This window comes from Micropterus salmoides, unplaced genomic scaffold (assembly GCF_014851395.1).
Source record: "Micropterus salmoides isolate LMB-PRFRI ecotype aquatic unplaced genomic scaffold, ASM1485139v1 Ms_hic_scaffold_8, whole genome shotgun sequence".
Classification (NCBI taxonomy): Eukaryota; Metazoa; Chordata; class Actinopteri; order Centrarchiformes; family Centrarchidae; genus Micropterus; species Micropterus salmoides.
Genome location: NW_024044570.1, coordinates 34,672,231 through 34,685,139, shown reverse-complemented (window position 1 = coordinate 34,685,139; position 12,909 = coordinate 34,672,231). Strand labels below are relative to the sequence as shown.

Sequence of the window (12,909 nt, the reverse complement as noted above, 5' to 3'; positions counted from 1 at the left end):
TGACCAAAATGTAAGCACCGTGTGTGGACATGTAAGGACTGTACACCAGCTGACTGAAGCCCAATGGGGTCTGGAGCAAGCCAGAAGGAAGATTCAGGTAGGGATGAAATGCACGAGACCTCAGTAGAAAACCGGGAATGGCCACAAAAAAATGAAACATACCAATGACATTATCAACTAATTGATAAGCCTGTGATTTCTACTGAAGGATTACTACTTTCGGAATATGTTAAATTTACCCAGATTCTTAACAATATTTGATTTGTGTTTATCCTAAAGTGCAGGGGAAGTAAATATTTATACGGACTGTAAATAAGAGTATTTTTGTGTATACTGACCTACTATCCTTTGGTAGTGGTGATTGGTCATTTGTTTTTGCGATCAGCCATAGAGTAAATACTTAACACTTAAGTAGGACTATTTAATTTTATATATCATTTATTATATATTGACATTTAATATCAGTCATGACCACGTGTATTTATTGTAGAATAAATGCTGATCTGCATTTCCTATAAACCACACCACAAAGCAGCTACAAAATTATTGGTACACAATGCCCTCTTTATGACGATTGCACAGCTTGTACTACACCTCAACTCCCTCATCGACCAAGATTTATGCAGGCTATTGTTTACATGAGTGTGAAAATGTCTGATGCCTTTTTATAGCAGTTGAAGATGTTAAGATGCCTAATTGTTGTTGATCATCGTTAAGGTCATTAATAATCATTGTTCCTCCGTGCAGTAGTAGGATGAGTTAGACAGTCCTAACACTCTTAAGAAATTAGCACAATCCAATTAAAAAAGTGCTGTTGATCTTCATACCAAACAGAAACACTGAGGCCACACACCTGAACACACACACACACACACACACACTGCTGGATATCCTCCAGTCTGGAGGTTTACCTCACCTTACACCTCATCAGGTCAGTCCCAGGACAGTGGCAGTCCAGTGTTTACTATTATATCTGTGAGGACTTCATTTAGTAGACAGGAATTACAACAGAGGCTGGAGAAGATGGTGTGTAGGTGAAACACACCTTTCATATGTTTATTTGGTTCATAACCTTTTACCCTTAACCTTCCCTAAAATAGAGAAGCTATTTTAGTGGGTTATTGGCTGTACAAAGCTCCAGTCTGTGGAGTAAGGAAACGTGTATATCTGACTAATATTTGGTGTTAGTGGGTATTTTCCAACACTGATATTCCAGAGTAATTTTCTCCCTCAGTTGCAGAGAGCTCCCCCACGTCACAGCCCAACACTGAGGCAGATTCAGCTGACTCCTCTCCAAGTGGACCTGTCATCCTCATCACAGCTCCATCGCGAGAAGACATCTACGCCTCACCGTCCAACATGACTATAGCTGATGCCATTAAAGAGCGGAGGCCTTCTTCCACACCCTTTGTAGTGGGGAAGAAGTTCATGATGAGACAGTAACTCAACATGTCCTGCCACAGAAGGTAAACTGTGAAGGGAAACTTTGGTGAGGCCAGAGAGCGGCAAACAATCTAAACAGCAATATGTTTAATTTACATAATTAAAGGTATGAATAAGCAGAAAATGTTTTCATTATGCAAAATATCCCTCTTCAGAATGTCTTATTATTATTATTATGAAATTATTTGTATTGATTCGTTGAAGTGTGAGCAGCTTTTAATTACTGCACCTTGTTGATATTTTCATTACTGTATGTATTGCTGTGTAATCCACATTAATGTATTATACTTTATGGGTACCTCAAAGGGCAACTTAGATCAGTTACTTACAACAGCTGTTTGTCGTCTGCGGCTCTGGAGGACAATACCTGTCTGAGAAAATAACCCTGCTGATGTCAATGATGTTGAGAGATGGAGGGTGGAGAGACATGGACATTTAGCAGGCTTTAATGAAAGGATGTCGTTTCCGTTGCTTTAAGGATTAGGAAGAATCATGGCCCATACCCTGACCCAGAGGGACCAGAACCCAGTTAAATCTGGGATCCCGCTGCTTCTGGTGAGTCCCCAAACTTTATTGAAGTGCAATACTAAAGTGTTGAAGTAGGCCTGTAAGTACTACTACTACTACTACTACTACATTCATGCTCACTGCTCACTCATTACTTAATTAATAAATAATAATTATGGTTGCCTGTAGGCTGTATCTGTGATTCAGTCTCATCCTGAAGTGGAAAATGTTCAATAACTTCCATATGTATTTTTATTTAATTACAGTCTTCCAATAAGGACTGAAATGGACTTCACCAGTTGCAGAACCACAGAAGCAATGTGTTTCCATCGTAGACCAGTGTGGTCCCTGCTGACACTCCAGCAAAGCGCTCAGTCTTCCTGACTTCCTGTTGGTGGCCCCAAACAAAACACAATGGCGGCGCCCAGCGGAGCCAGCTGCTGCTTGTAGAGTTAAAGCCATAACGGACGTTACTCTCATCTTCTGAGGCTGAACACGACCTTAAATTAAAGAATGGAAACCGTAGGAGAGGACGAACCGGACCCTATAAAGCTCAAATCTATCAAGAACAATAAAATATTCACAGTGCCTCAAAATGAAAGGGTAAGAGAGTTAGCTTCGTGACGCCAAACTGTTTAGTGGTACCCTGCTCATCAGCGACGACAGTTACCACGAATCTAGATGGCCTTGTTAGAAATCCGGTATATATCTGACAAAGGCAACATTAGAATATTTAAGTCTCACTAACTGTTGGCTTGTCTTTCGCTCATTACAACCACAGCCCTCTGTTAGCTAACAGCAAACAGAGCACCGACGGCTACATGTTAAAATGCGATACTCGTGCTTTAAGCTACCAGCGATGGGGCGATCTTTTTGGCTACAGTATTCACTGATAGGTGACGTTAGTTATTAAAACAGCTGCTTTTTAAACGGTGTTTGGCCTTTTCTCCATCAAAGAGAGTCCGTCGGTGGTTTCATTAGCTAACGTGACCTGGGCTTGTGAGTGCACATTGTGGAAAAGTAATTAGTGGGGCGCCTTTGCTTCGTGGTTTACATACCTTTCAAGGTAAAGTTAAGGTCTGTGCACTTCAGTACTTCAGTCTCTGTCTCCAGCAGCAGCCAATCTCATTACTGGCTTCCACCAACACATAAGCCTGCATGCATGTTACAGCTACCCACGTCATGTAGTGATTCCTTGCTGAATCCTCACCTTGTCCTCCTTACCTCTAGGAAACCTTTTTTAGGCCTGAGTAAACTTCTTTGGAAAAGTAATCACAACCCAGCGTCCCAGATTGGTTGTCTAAGGTGCATTGGCCCTAACTTTCTTTTCCATTGAGGCAATGGGAAAATTCCCCTTTGAGCCAATTGTTCTTAGGTGACTATCTATAGGGGCGGCCGTTAATTGGAAGGTCGGCGGTTCAATCCCTGGCTCCCCCTGGTTGCGTGTCGAAGTGTCCTTGGGCAAGATACTGAACCCTGAATTGCCCCTGCGGCGGCTGTTCCGCCAGTGTATGAGTGAGTGTGAATGTTAGTTTCCGTTTGAGCACTTTGGGCTCAGTGTGTGACTGGTGACTGCAGATGTAGTGTAAAAGCGCTTTGAGTGGTCGAAAAGACTAGAACATATACAAGTACGGAGCATTTACTATGTGGTTTGATCTTATTTGTTTTCTAGTTCTGTTTTAATTTCAACATCACTTAAGTAGTTCTGGATGGCATATGACACATGAAGCTATCCAGAATAGTTCAGCTTTCCAGTGTTTTTTCCTTTGACCACATTTATACTTCATGTAAGCTTTACCCTGTTCACTGAAGTGAAGAGAGCCTCTCTGTCTGTCTGTCCACTCTTTTTCAGTTTGGGAGCTGCAGAAGTGTCAGAGAGTTTGAGAAACTCAACCGCATAGGAGAAGGAACTTACGGCATTGTGTGTGAGTCATTAATATCAGTGACTATATACTTTTTCGACTAGGAAATCAAAATAACAGATCAACGTTGCTGATAACAGATAAACAGTTTCTTGTTCTTAATGTAGACCGAGCTCGAGACACCAAGTCATATGAGATTGTAGCATTGAAGAAGGTTCGGATGGACAAGGAGAAAGATGGTAAGTGCGCTGCTGTAATGCTGAGTCGTGTGTGTTTGTCTTTGTGCTTGTGTAGTTTGTGTAAAATTACCAATTTGGTTAATGTAGGGAGCATCATCGGTCTAACTCGTTTGAATTACAATCTGTCCATTAAGATTTGAAATCTGTTGTGTACATGTGGAAACTGATGAGTTGAGCTAGTAGTTATGGCCATGTATCTTTCCCTGGAACACAGTGTTGTACATAACAGCCAACCTATGTTGTCGACCTTCTGTCCCACCTTTAACATTGCCAATGAATTCATACATTGAATCCAGTTTATTTACAGGAAATGTGGTTGTTGAACCTCCTGACGCCCTGCGCCTTCTCTCTCAGGGATCCCCATCAGTAGCCTCAGAGAGATCACACTGCTGCTGAGGTTGAGACATCCCAACATTGTGGAGCTGAAAGAAGTGGTTGTTGGCAGCCAACTGGAGAGGTACTCCTCACACACACACACCACCGTGATGGTGTTAGAGATCTACCCCATCTGACCTAGAATATAAGTAATTCATGTTGTCACCATAACCTTTTTTACTGTGCTCTGTGTTTCTGTAATCCTCTGTTTCCTGTGCAGTCTGTTTCTGGTGATGAGTTACTGTGAACAGGACCTGGCCAGTCTGCTGGAAAACATGCAGACACCTTTCTCTGAGGCTCAGGTGTGTTTGACTCATATTCATTCATGAATCCAGCATTTACTGATTTGCATATTTTATTTTTTCAGGTTAGCACTTAGCTCCACACACTCCTATTTAATAACATTTTTCATAGGACTCATAATCAGGTACACCAGATTTTTGGGACAAAAAGGCATTTTTAAATTTCAAGTTGTCCCATGATAAAGCTGAGGCTCACAAGATTAGAAAAAGTTAAAGAAAGAAAATAAATATATATTTCTGTTATACTGTATTGTTAATTTTTGTTTGACCTTTTCTCTAATTAGCTATATCTTCTTGTGAAATACGCCCATTTTCACACTTTCTGTTCGTTACGGTCCGAGAAGGAAAACTCTTTGGTCACATTTAGTGTCCACACTGAGGCCATGACTAGTATGGAGGGGTCACAAGTCTTAGATAGATTGCGAGCCACTGCTGTACACACAGCAGTGAATGGTATCAGTGCAGTATTTTGATATTCGTTTACATTGTTGGTGGGGCAATCTGTGTGACATCTGTTATGGGATTACATTCGCTAATGGACATCTGAAGTAGATTTTGTAGCCTTGTAAAGCTTCGATGCTTCACACACAGTGACATCTGGTGGCATGTACAACGTTTAGCAGCACTCTGTTGGCTCAAGTGACACAATGGGATGTGATGGGATATCACTCTCAATTAAATCAGCCCTTTACTTTACATATTACAGCATTACTTGGAAGTGTTCTCATACTTCTGATCATGTCTTTCTAATGTCCATAGCCATATTTCCCCATTATTTGAAGCTTCGGGACGTCATCTGTCCCGTGATATTCTTCATTCGACACAAGCTCTGGTACAATGTATTGAAACAGGGACGCTGCTTCACGTGAGTGAAACAAACTTCAGACCTTCGGTGTCATCCACGTGTCTCTGCTGAATTAAATTACAGAGAAACAAGAATAGCTTCCTTTTTTTCAATTTCTTCTATTATTTTTTTTTATGAGCGGCCCCTTGAAATCACCTCGCAGACTGCTGCTTGTAACGTACATCCTCCTGACAGGACATCACTCATTTGGTCCGCATGAGTCATTGTTTGTGTCGTCTGTTAGGATATTTTATTTTCTTCTGTCCGTTTTCAGGTAAAGTGCATCGTCCTTCAGTTGCTCAGGGGCTTGGAGTATCTCCACCACAACTTCATTATACACAGGTCAGTCCCAGGCGTTGCTGGAAACCCAACAGCTAACACTTTTTCTGGACTCAATATACTCTGCATGAAGCGAGAGAAGCAACTGAGGCTGCCTAAATCTACAGAAGAACTGTGGGTAGATCTTCAAGATGTTTGGGCCTGTTTTTCAACTCGAGAACGTAGGTTGAAGGAAAATGGCAAAACCAAATCACTTTGACTTTCTTCAGTACCGGTACTCTTTTCCATCCTGCTGTGTGTCATTAAAACAGGCAGGTGGACTAACTAAACGGACTGATCTGATTTTCAAAGATCCGGTTGCATCTAATGCTGGGATACAAAGATAGTTAAAAGATGGTCTGGTCTTTGTTGGAAAAGGGCTAATGAAAATTTAACAGAAGATTAAGAGTTAATGATGTAGGAATCTATACATTTAGGTAAGGAAAGATTTTACAACAGGAAACAATATGCTATAAACCAAAATGTCCCTAAAGTGTAGAATATTTTCAAGTAAAGAAATCAGAATCTAATAAAGGAAATGTACAGCTTTTGTGTGGTCATGTTATTTAAGGCAACATGACAACAACAAATTCAACTCTGTCACAGTTTACCGCCGCTGAAATGAAAAGAGCTAAAGTAACCGCCAAGAAACAGAGCCGTTCACAAACACTCCCCATCCAACTGGACCAAGCTTGAACGAATCTGCCGAGACAGAAGATGTGCTGATGCAGAGGTGTTCACAAAGAAAAGGTTTAAAGCAGTTTTGCGTAGTTGTTGAAAATCCTCTGGCAGCTCACTCACTGTCCTCTTCAATCTTGTTATCAGGGACCTGAAGGTGTCTAATCTGCTGATGACAGACAAAGGCTGCGTTAAGATCGGTGAGTCATCACGATTACCATACCGCTACAGCTCTGGCTATTATCACAATATTCCTGCACAGACATACACTCCAAACTCTGCCAGCACTGACCTTTGACCTCTCCCTCTCTCTGACAATGACTACCTCAGATTCTTTATGGTTTTCCAGTCTGATATGGACCACTAACTGTTTTACAATAGATTTACTTGATGTAAATTGAAATATTTTTATATGTACCCTGATTTTAAATGACTGAAACGTACAACATATAACTTCTGATAAGGATACACACAAAGCAAACAACTATTTCTTGTCTTCCCTGTCTTGACACTCTAGTGTGCGTGTTGATGGTAATGAAGGAACAATAAATGAACATGTCACCCAGTGCAGCTGTGTGGCTCAACAATGTTTGGACAACAATGCAGCTCTATGGCACAGAGGAATAAGATGTTATAACAAAATACATTATGTAAATTCAAGTGCAGGATCAGGATTCCAGCAGTTCCTCTGCACCCTGCCTGGAGAGCTGAGGCTGGCAAAACCAGCGTTGTATTTCTGTAAACTTGTATATAGCATCCTTTACAGTTAAATGTATTTCATTTGTGATATATTGTAATACTTTGTAGTTTCATATAGGCCTACTTTATGTGCCATTTACTATTTATATTTTAGACTTCGCCAGGTACCAGAATATGCCAGATATATTCCCATATAGCTGAATGTCTTTGGGTTTTGAGTCCAAACAAGCACTTTTAATATGTCACCTGACCTCTGGGAAATTTTGATTGTGATTAATTGATTACGTGATAATGAAAATATGTGTTGGTTGCAGTGAGAGTACGTATACATAGATTAGTAGCAGTGGCAGTATTTTTATGGATCTGTTTTTTATTTGTTTATTTGTACAGCTGATTTTGGGTTGGCCAGGATGTACGGCATCCCCCAGCAGCCCATGACGCCTAGAGTGGTCACACTGTGGTGAGTGTCTGCTGGCCCATGTTTACCGTAAATGCCCTTTAGCCTGATTGTGTGTATGTATATTCATGGGTGAGTGCGCTGTACTCTGCAGATAACCTTTGTGATAATTACGCTGTGCTTGTGCAGCCTCAGCGAAAGAAGCTCTTCTTTTTAATCTCACTCAGTAATCCTACTTTATTAGCTCCGTTACCTTCGGCTCTGTGACGACATTGAGCACCCCCCCCCCCCCCCCCCCTTCAATCTGTTTGCAGGTACAGAGCTCCTGAGCTCCTCCTAGGGACCAAGACCCAGACTACAGCTCTGGACATGTGGTGAGACTCCGACCTCTGGCATCATGAGAACATACACATACTTTCCATATATTCAAGTCCACGTATTGCACTTATCACATCTTAAAACATAAGGGACCTCCATCTAGGAAGGAAAATCATTTTAAGGGGAAAACTAGAATTTGATAATCTTCAATTAACCACTCTTAATCCACTATTTTTCTTATCAGACTTTCTCTCACACTGCATAAGGAGTAGGACAGGAATCGTTGATAACACTGAACTTGCTAGAATGTTTCCTTTGCAGGGCTGTAGGCTGTATCTTGGCTGAGCTGCTGGCTCACAAACCTCTGCTGCCCGGAACCTCTGAGATCCAGCAGGTCGACCTGATAGTTCAGCTTCTGGGAACACCCAATGAGAACATCTGGCCGGTGAGACCTCAGCTCTTTATATGTCTTCAGCATAAACCTAACTCTGTGTCCTCGATGTGTGACGGTGTTAAAGAAGCGTGCCGAATTGAAGGTGTGTGAATGTCCCAGGGTTTCTCTCAGCTGCCCCTCATCGGTCAGTACAGTCTGAGGAAGCAGCCGTACAACAACCTGAAGAATAAATTCACCTGGCTGTCTGATGCTGGACACAGACTGCTCAACCTGCTCTTCATGTACAACCCACAGCGCAGGTACACTCTCTCACTCTCACGCTATGGGGGGGGGTGATTCAGGCCCTATCATACGTGTGCATCCATATGTGTGTGTGTCTGCCTATTTGCTTATGAAAACATAAGTGTGTGCATGTGATAGGCCCTTTTCATGGAACACATTTAACATAAAAGTGCAGGTGTAAATAATGAATGGTGAGCTGAATTTCACGTTGCTCCTTCAGCCTCAAGGTCCTTGTGTTGTGCATGCTGGCTCACTGCCACACTGTCACGACTTACTGGGACACTTGAACAGCAGAGAGCCCTTATTACTGTTATTAGAACACCTGTGCCTTTCCTACCGTGACAAGTCAAAAAGCCTTTTCATGTATTAACAAAATGTATTTAAAGTAACAAGTAAAAGGCCTGATGCCTTCTGGATTATTAACACCAATACCTTAATATGTGATATCATTTTTGTTGTAGTTAACTATGTTACTTTAAATCATCTTGTTTAATAAAATGTGACAGTAAAGAGCATTTGTATCTTCAAACATGAGAGAATAAGAAGATTATGCACACCATGATGAAAAAACGAAGAAAGAACACGTTGGTTCTCAATAAAAACAGGTTGAAATATTCCAGAGTAACGAGTAACTATGGCTGTAAAATAAATGTAGCGTAGTAAAAAGTCTGTTATTTTTCTATGTAATGAAGTATAAAGTAGCATACAAAAGAAATACAAGTACAATTATTTCAAAATTAGCCTTACATTCCTTACTTGAGTAAATGAACTTAGTTAATATCCACCACTGCCCCGAATCAATTAAAGTAAGGCTGTTCACCATATGTACAGTATCAATAAAAACCTTCTTGTTCTTTCTGTAGTTTTAGTCTTCATATCAGGAAGTGATGGTTCATTCATTCAAAGTACTGTTTAATTCTGGATAAAGCATTTCACAGTGCCACCGTAGAGCTGTGGTGAAGGCCTTTCCTTTGACTGTCACACCTTGTTACTATAAAATGAGCCATATTTCCAAAAACTATAAAGGATTGTTGCCATGGTTACTGCAAGGTTGGAATCAAGCTTGTGTCCGCATCCGCGTGACTGAAAATAGTTAAATGAAGTTAACTGACCATATTCTCAGGTTTACATGATCACATCATCTGTACATTGTTCAGCTATGATTTGAGAAATATAGCCAAGGTTAAGACTTTTATTTCTGCCACAGATCTGGAGAAACTCGTTCCATCTCCTCCCACCTCGACTATTGTAACCCTTTATAAACCTGTCTCAGACAGAAATCAGTTCCCTGCCTACGGTTAGTCCAAAATGCTGCAGCTTGACTTTTAACTCGCCGCAAAACAGTGTGACCGCATCGCTCCAGTGTTAGCATCCTGCACTGCCTGTTTCTTTTAAGATATGATTTTGTTCAAATTCTGCTAATTCCTTTTAAAGCCAGGTCTGGTACGTTCATACATCTCTGAGCTTTTTTCCCCCCTGAGACTGAGATCCTCTGGTAGGGCCTTTGCTGTCAGGACCCCTACACTCTGGAACAGCTTACCAGAGGAGATCGAGGTCGCAGAGTCTGGTTTTATCTCACTTTAAGACTCATTTATACAACAAAGGTTTTACTCTGTGATGCCTTTTCAATATTTCCTTTGTTGTATTTTGTACTCTAATAATTGTACACTGACTTTCTGATTTATTCCTTGTTGTAAAGCTCTGTGTTATCTATATTGAACAGCCCTTGTTATTACTCTGATAAATCTACAGACAGGAGGAAGACTTCTTAAACACCAACATGTCTGATCCTGTGTCGGATGTCGTGTTGACTTGAAACCTACAACTTATTTATGTACTAACAAGAGACGGTTCCATATCTGTTGGCTTTAACAGTATTGTCATATTCATCAGGCATTCATAACTCGAAGCTGATTGGCCTACAGAGCAGCGACAATCCTGTGTCAGATATGTTAAATTCTTAAGAGCTGTCAATCACTGACTCTAATCCTGTTTCCCTGGTCCAGAGCTACTGCCAAAGATTGTTTGGAGAGTTCCTACTTCAAAGAGAAACCTCTACGTGAGTGCACAGACTTTGGACACGTATCAGCTGTAATGCTTGCCCTCTGATGTACTGGAAGTCATTAATCTTTTCTTTCTGCTTCTCTGTGCAGCCTGTGAACCGGAGCTGATGCCAACCTTCCCCCACCATCGCAACAAGCGGGCCGCTCCTCCGTCAGAGAGCCAATCGAAACGGAGCAAAGTGTGACGACGGCGGTAACGATGGCGAGGCATTTGACACAGAGACGACCCCGTGGCGGTTACATTCTGGGGAATTTGCGCTCCAAGGATGAGGCGTTGGTTTCTTGTCATACTGCGTTCGTGGAACGTGGATCTGCTCATAAAGAGGTTTTACTCTGGAATTGTGAGCAAATGCAAGCCCGTTCAATTAGGATCAGTTTCAACACGGCTCAAGCCAACAGACTCTGGCACACATCAACAAATTGCAGAGATGATGTCCTAATTTAAAAAGGCTGTAACCACACATTCTGCACTGTAGATCCAGCTGTTTGCAGCACTGTGTACTGCTTATAGGCTTAGGAAAAAGCTCTCCTGTTAGGTTTCTAAAGTATTACTTAATTTTCCTATTGCTGCCATGGTCTGCAGACTAAATAGGGTGAAGGTAATGAGGACAAAGTTGCCTTGATAAATATGCCGAGGCATTGTGTCCTTTCGTGTTGAAACATTTTAGATGTGCTATTATAACTGATCCGTTTCAAAACTGTTAGAAGGCATGACAAGTAGGAACTGAACCAACTTGCTTGAGCTCTGCCCGAAGTTACGCAGGTTCAGACCTCTGTTTTTTAAAACCGTATTGGTGAAAATTGATGTATTAGAATCACCTCACAACCATCAGTACGTGTGGATAACCAGCTGTGTGTCTTGTCAAAGTGTCCTTGAGGTGAAATACTGAACCCCTGTATCTGCTCGCTTATTATTAGTTGTTAAAGGAATAGTTTGACACTTTGGGAAATCCGCTCATTCGCTTTCTTGGAGAGAGTTAGGTGAGCCAGTCTTATGCTAAGCTAACAGGCTGCTGGCTGTAGATTTATATTTACTGGACAAACAAGTCAGTATCAGTACCTCTGGGCAAAAAAATGAATAAGCATACATCCCAAAACTATTCCTTTAGGTGCCTCAGCTTGAATGCCCCAAATGTACCGTAAATGAACAGTGGCCTCATTAGTATAAATCACTGAGAAGTGGTGTCAACTGGTAGAGTAACTGCCTGAGCACGGTATGTAGCTCACTGGGACAGATACTGAAAATATTGCTGTAGAGCCTCTAAATGTTTTAACGTCAGCTATTAAACATAATAAAAATGTCAAACCAGCAACTGTGCCTTTTTTTTTCATTTGAAATGTCAGTCTTTATTAATGGAGGTTAAATTAGTAGTCACGGTTACATGGCCAGCGGCAGCTTAGGCCCCCTTACTGAACCAGTATGTACCTCAGCAACACACATCACTGAGCTATCACAGGAAGTCCCATCACCACAGGAGACACCATTTACAGCTGGTATTAACGTGTGATCTCCATCCAGATACGTTACAGATCACATTTTAATACCAGATGTAAATGGGGTGTGATTTAGCCAGACGGGCCTGATGTGTAGTTGGGACTGAACAAACATCAAAGAAGTTGGATTTAAAAAGACTTAAGGCTGGCTAGCTGTGTGACCCTGCTTCTCGATAGCGAGCAGGGCTGGCTCACCTCATTGTCTGTTAGCTGACAACAGGACAAATCTAAGCTTGAGAGGGGAAAGCCAGCCCCGAACAGATGGTAACGAAACAGAGTAGAACTTTGTGTGTACGTTTGCTTCCCAAAAGAAAAGTACTTTCACTGGAGCTCCATATGAAACAACAAATAATGAAATAGTTCAAGTGTAAACAAACTGTACCGCTATCATAGTCAGTCAAGTTACATGTCAGTTGTGATCATGTATAAATAAATAGTGTTCTTTAACACTTAAACAATGTGTGCAAGGGAGAAACATAACAAAAACTAAACATCCAGATTTAAAGAGACATGCTTGATTGACGTGTGTTCTTTAACAGGAAGTAAAAATGAGTATTTAGGTATTTAGCATTGACACAACACTGATCAGACTGCTACAGACCCACAAACTCAATAAAAGAAATTCCAAGAAGTAAGCCATCACAGTACGGCTCACACTCACCAGGAGCAGGGAGAAGAAAAATCCTACTCAAAA

At 41.3% G+C, this 12,909-nt stretch overlaps 1 protein-coding gene across 1 annotated transcript; it reads left to right on the top strand.

Moving 5' to 3' along the window:
* Positions 1-1,921: 1,921 nt before the first annotated feature.
* cdk10 (cyclin-dependent kinase 10) lies at positions 1,922-12,031 on the top strand. Its single transcript, XM_038705385.1, has 14 exons — positions 1,922-1,998; positions 2,217-2,553; positions 3,803-3,875; positions 3,980-4,051; positions 4,406-4,508; positions 4,647-4,728; positions 5,847-5,914; positions 6,716-6,768; positions 7,658-7,727; positions 7,979-8,038; positions 8,304-8,427; positions 8,536-8,675; positions 10,665-10,717; positions 10,812-12,031. The coding sequence occupies exons 2-14, from the start codon at positions 2,464-2,466 to the stop codon at positions 10,904-10,906; spliced, it is 1,083 nt and encodes a 360-aa protein (XP_038561313.1). The 5' UTR covers positions 1,922-1,998; positions 2,217-2,463; the 3' UTR covers positions 10,907-12,031.
* The last annotated feature ends 878 nt before the right edge of the window (positions 12,032-12,909 follow it).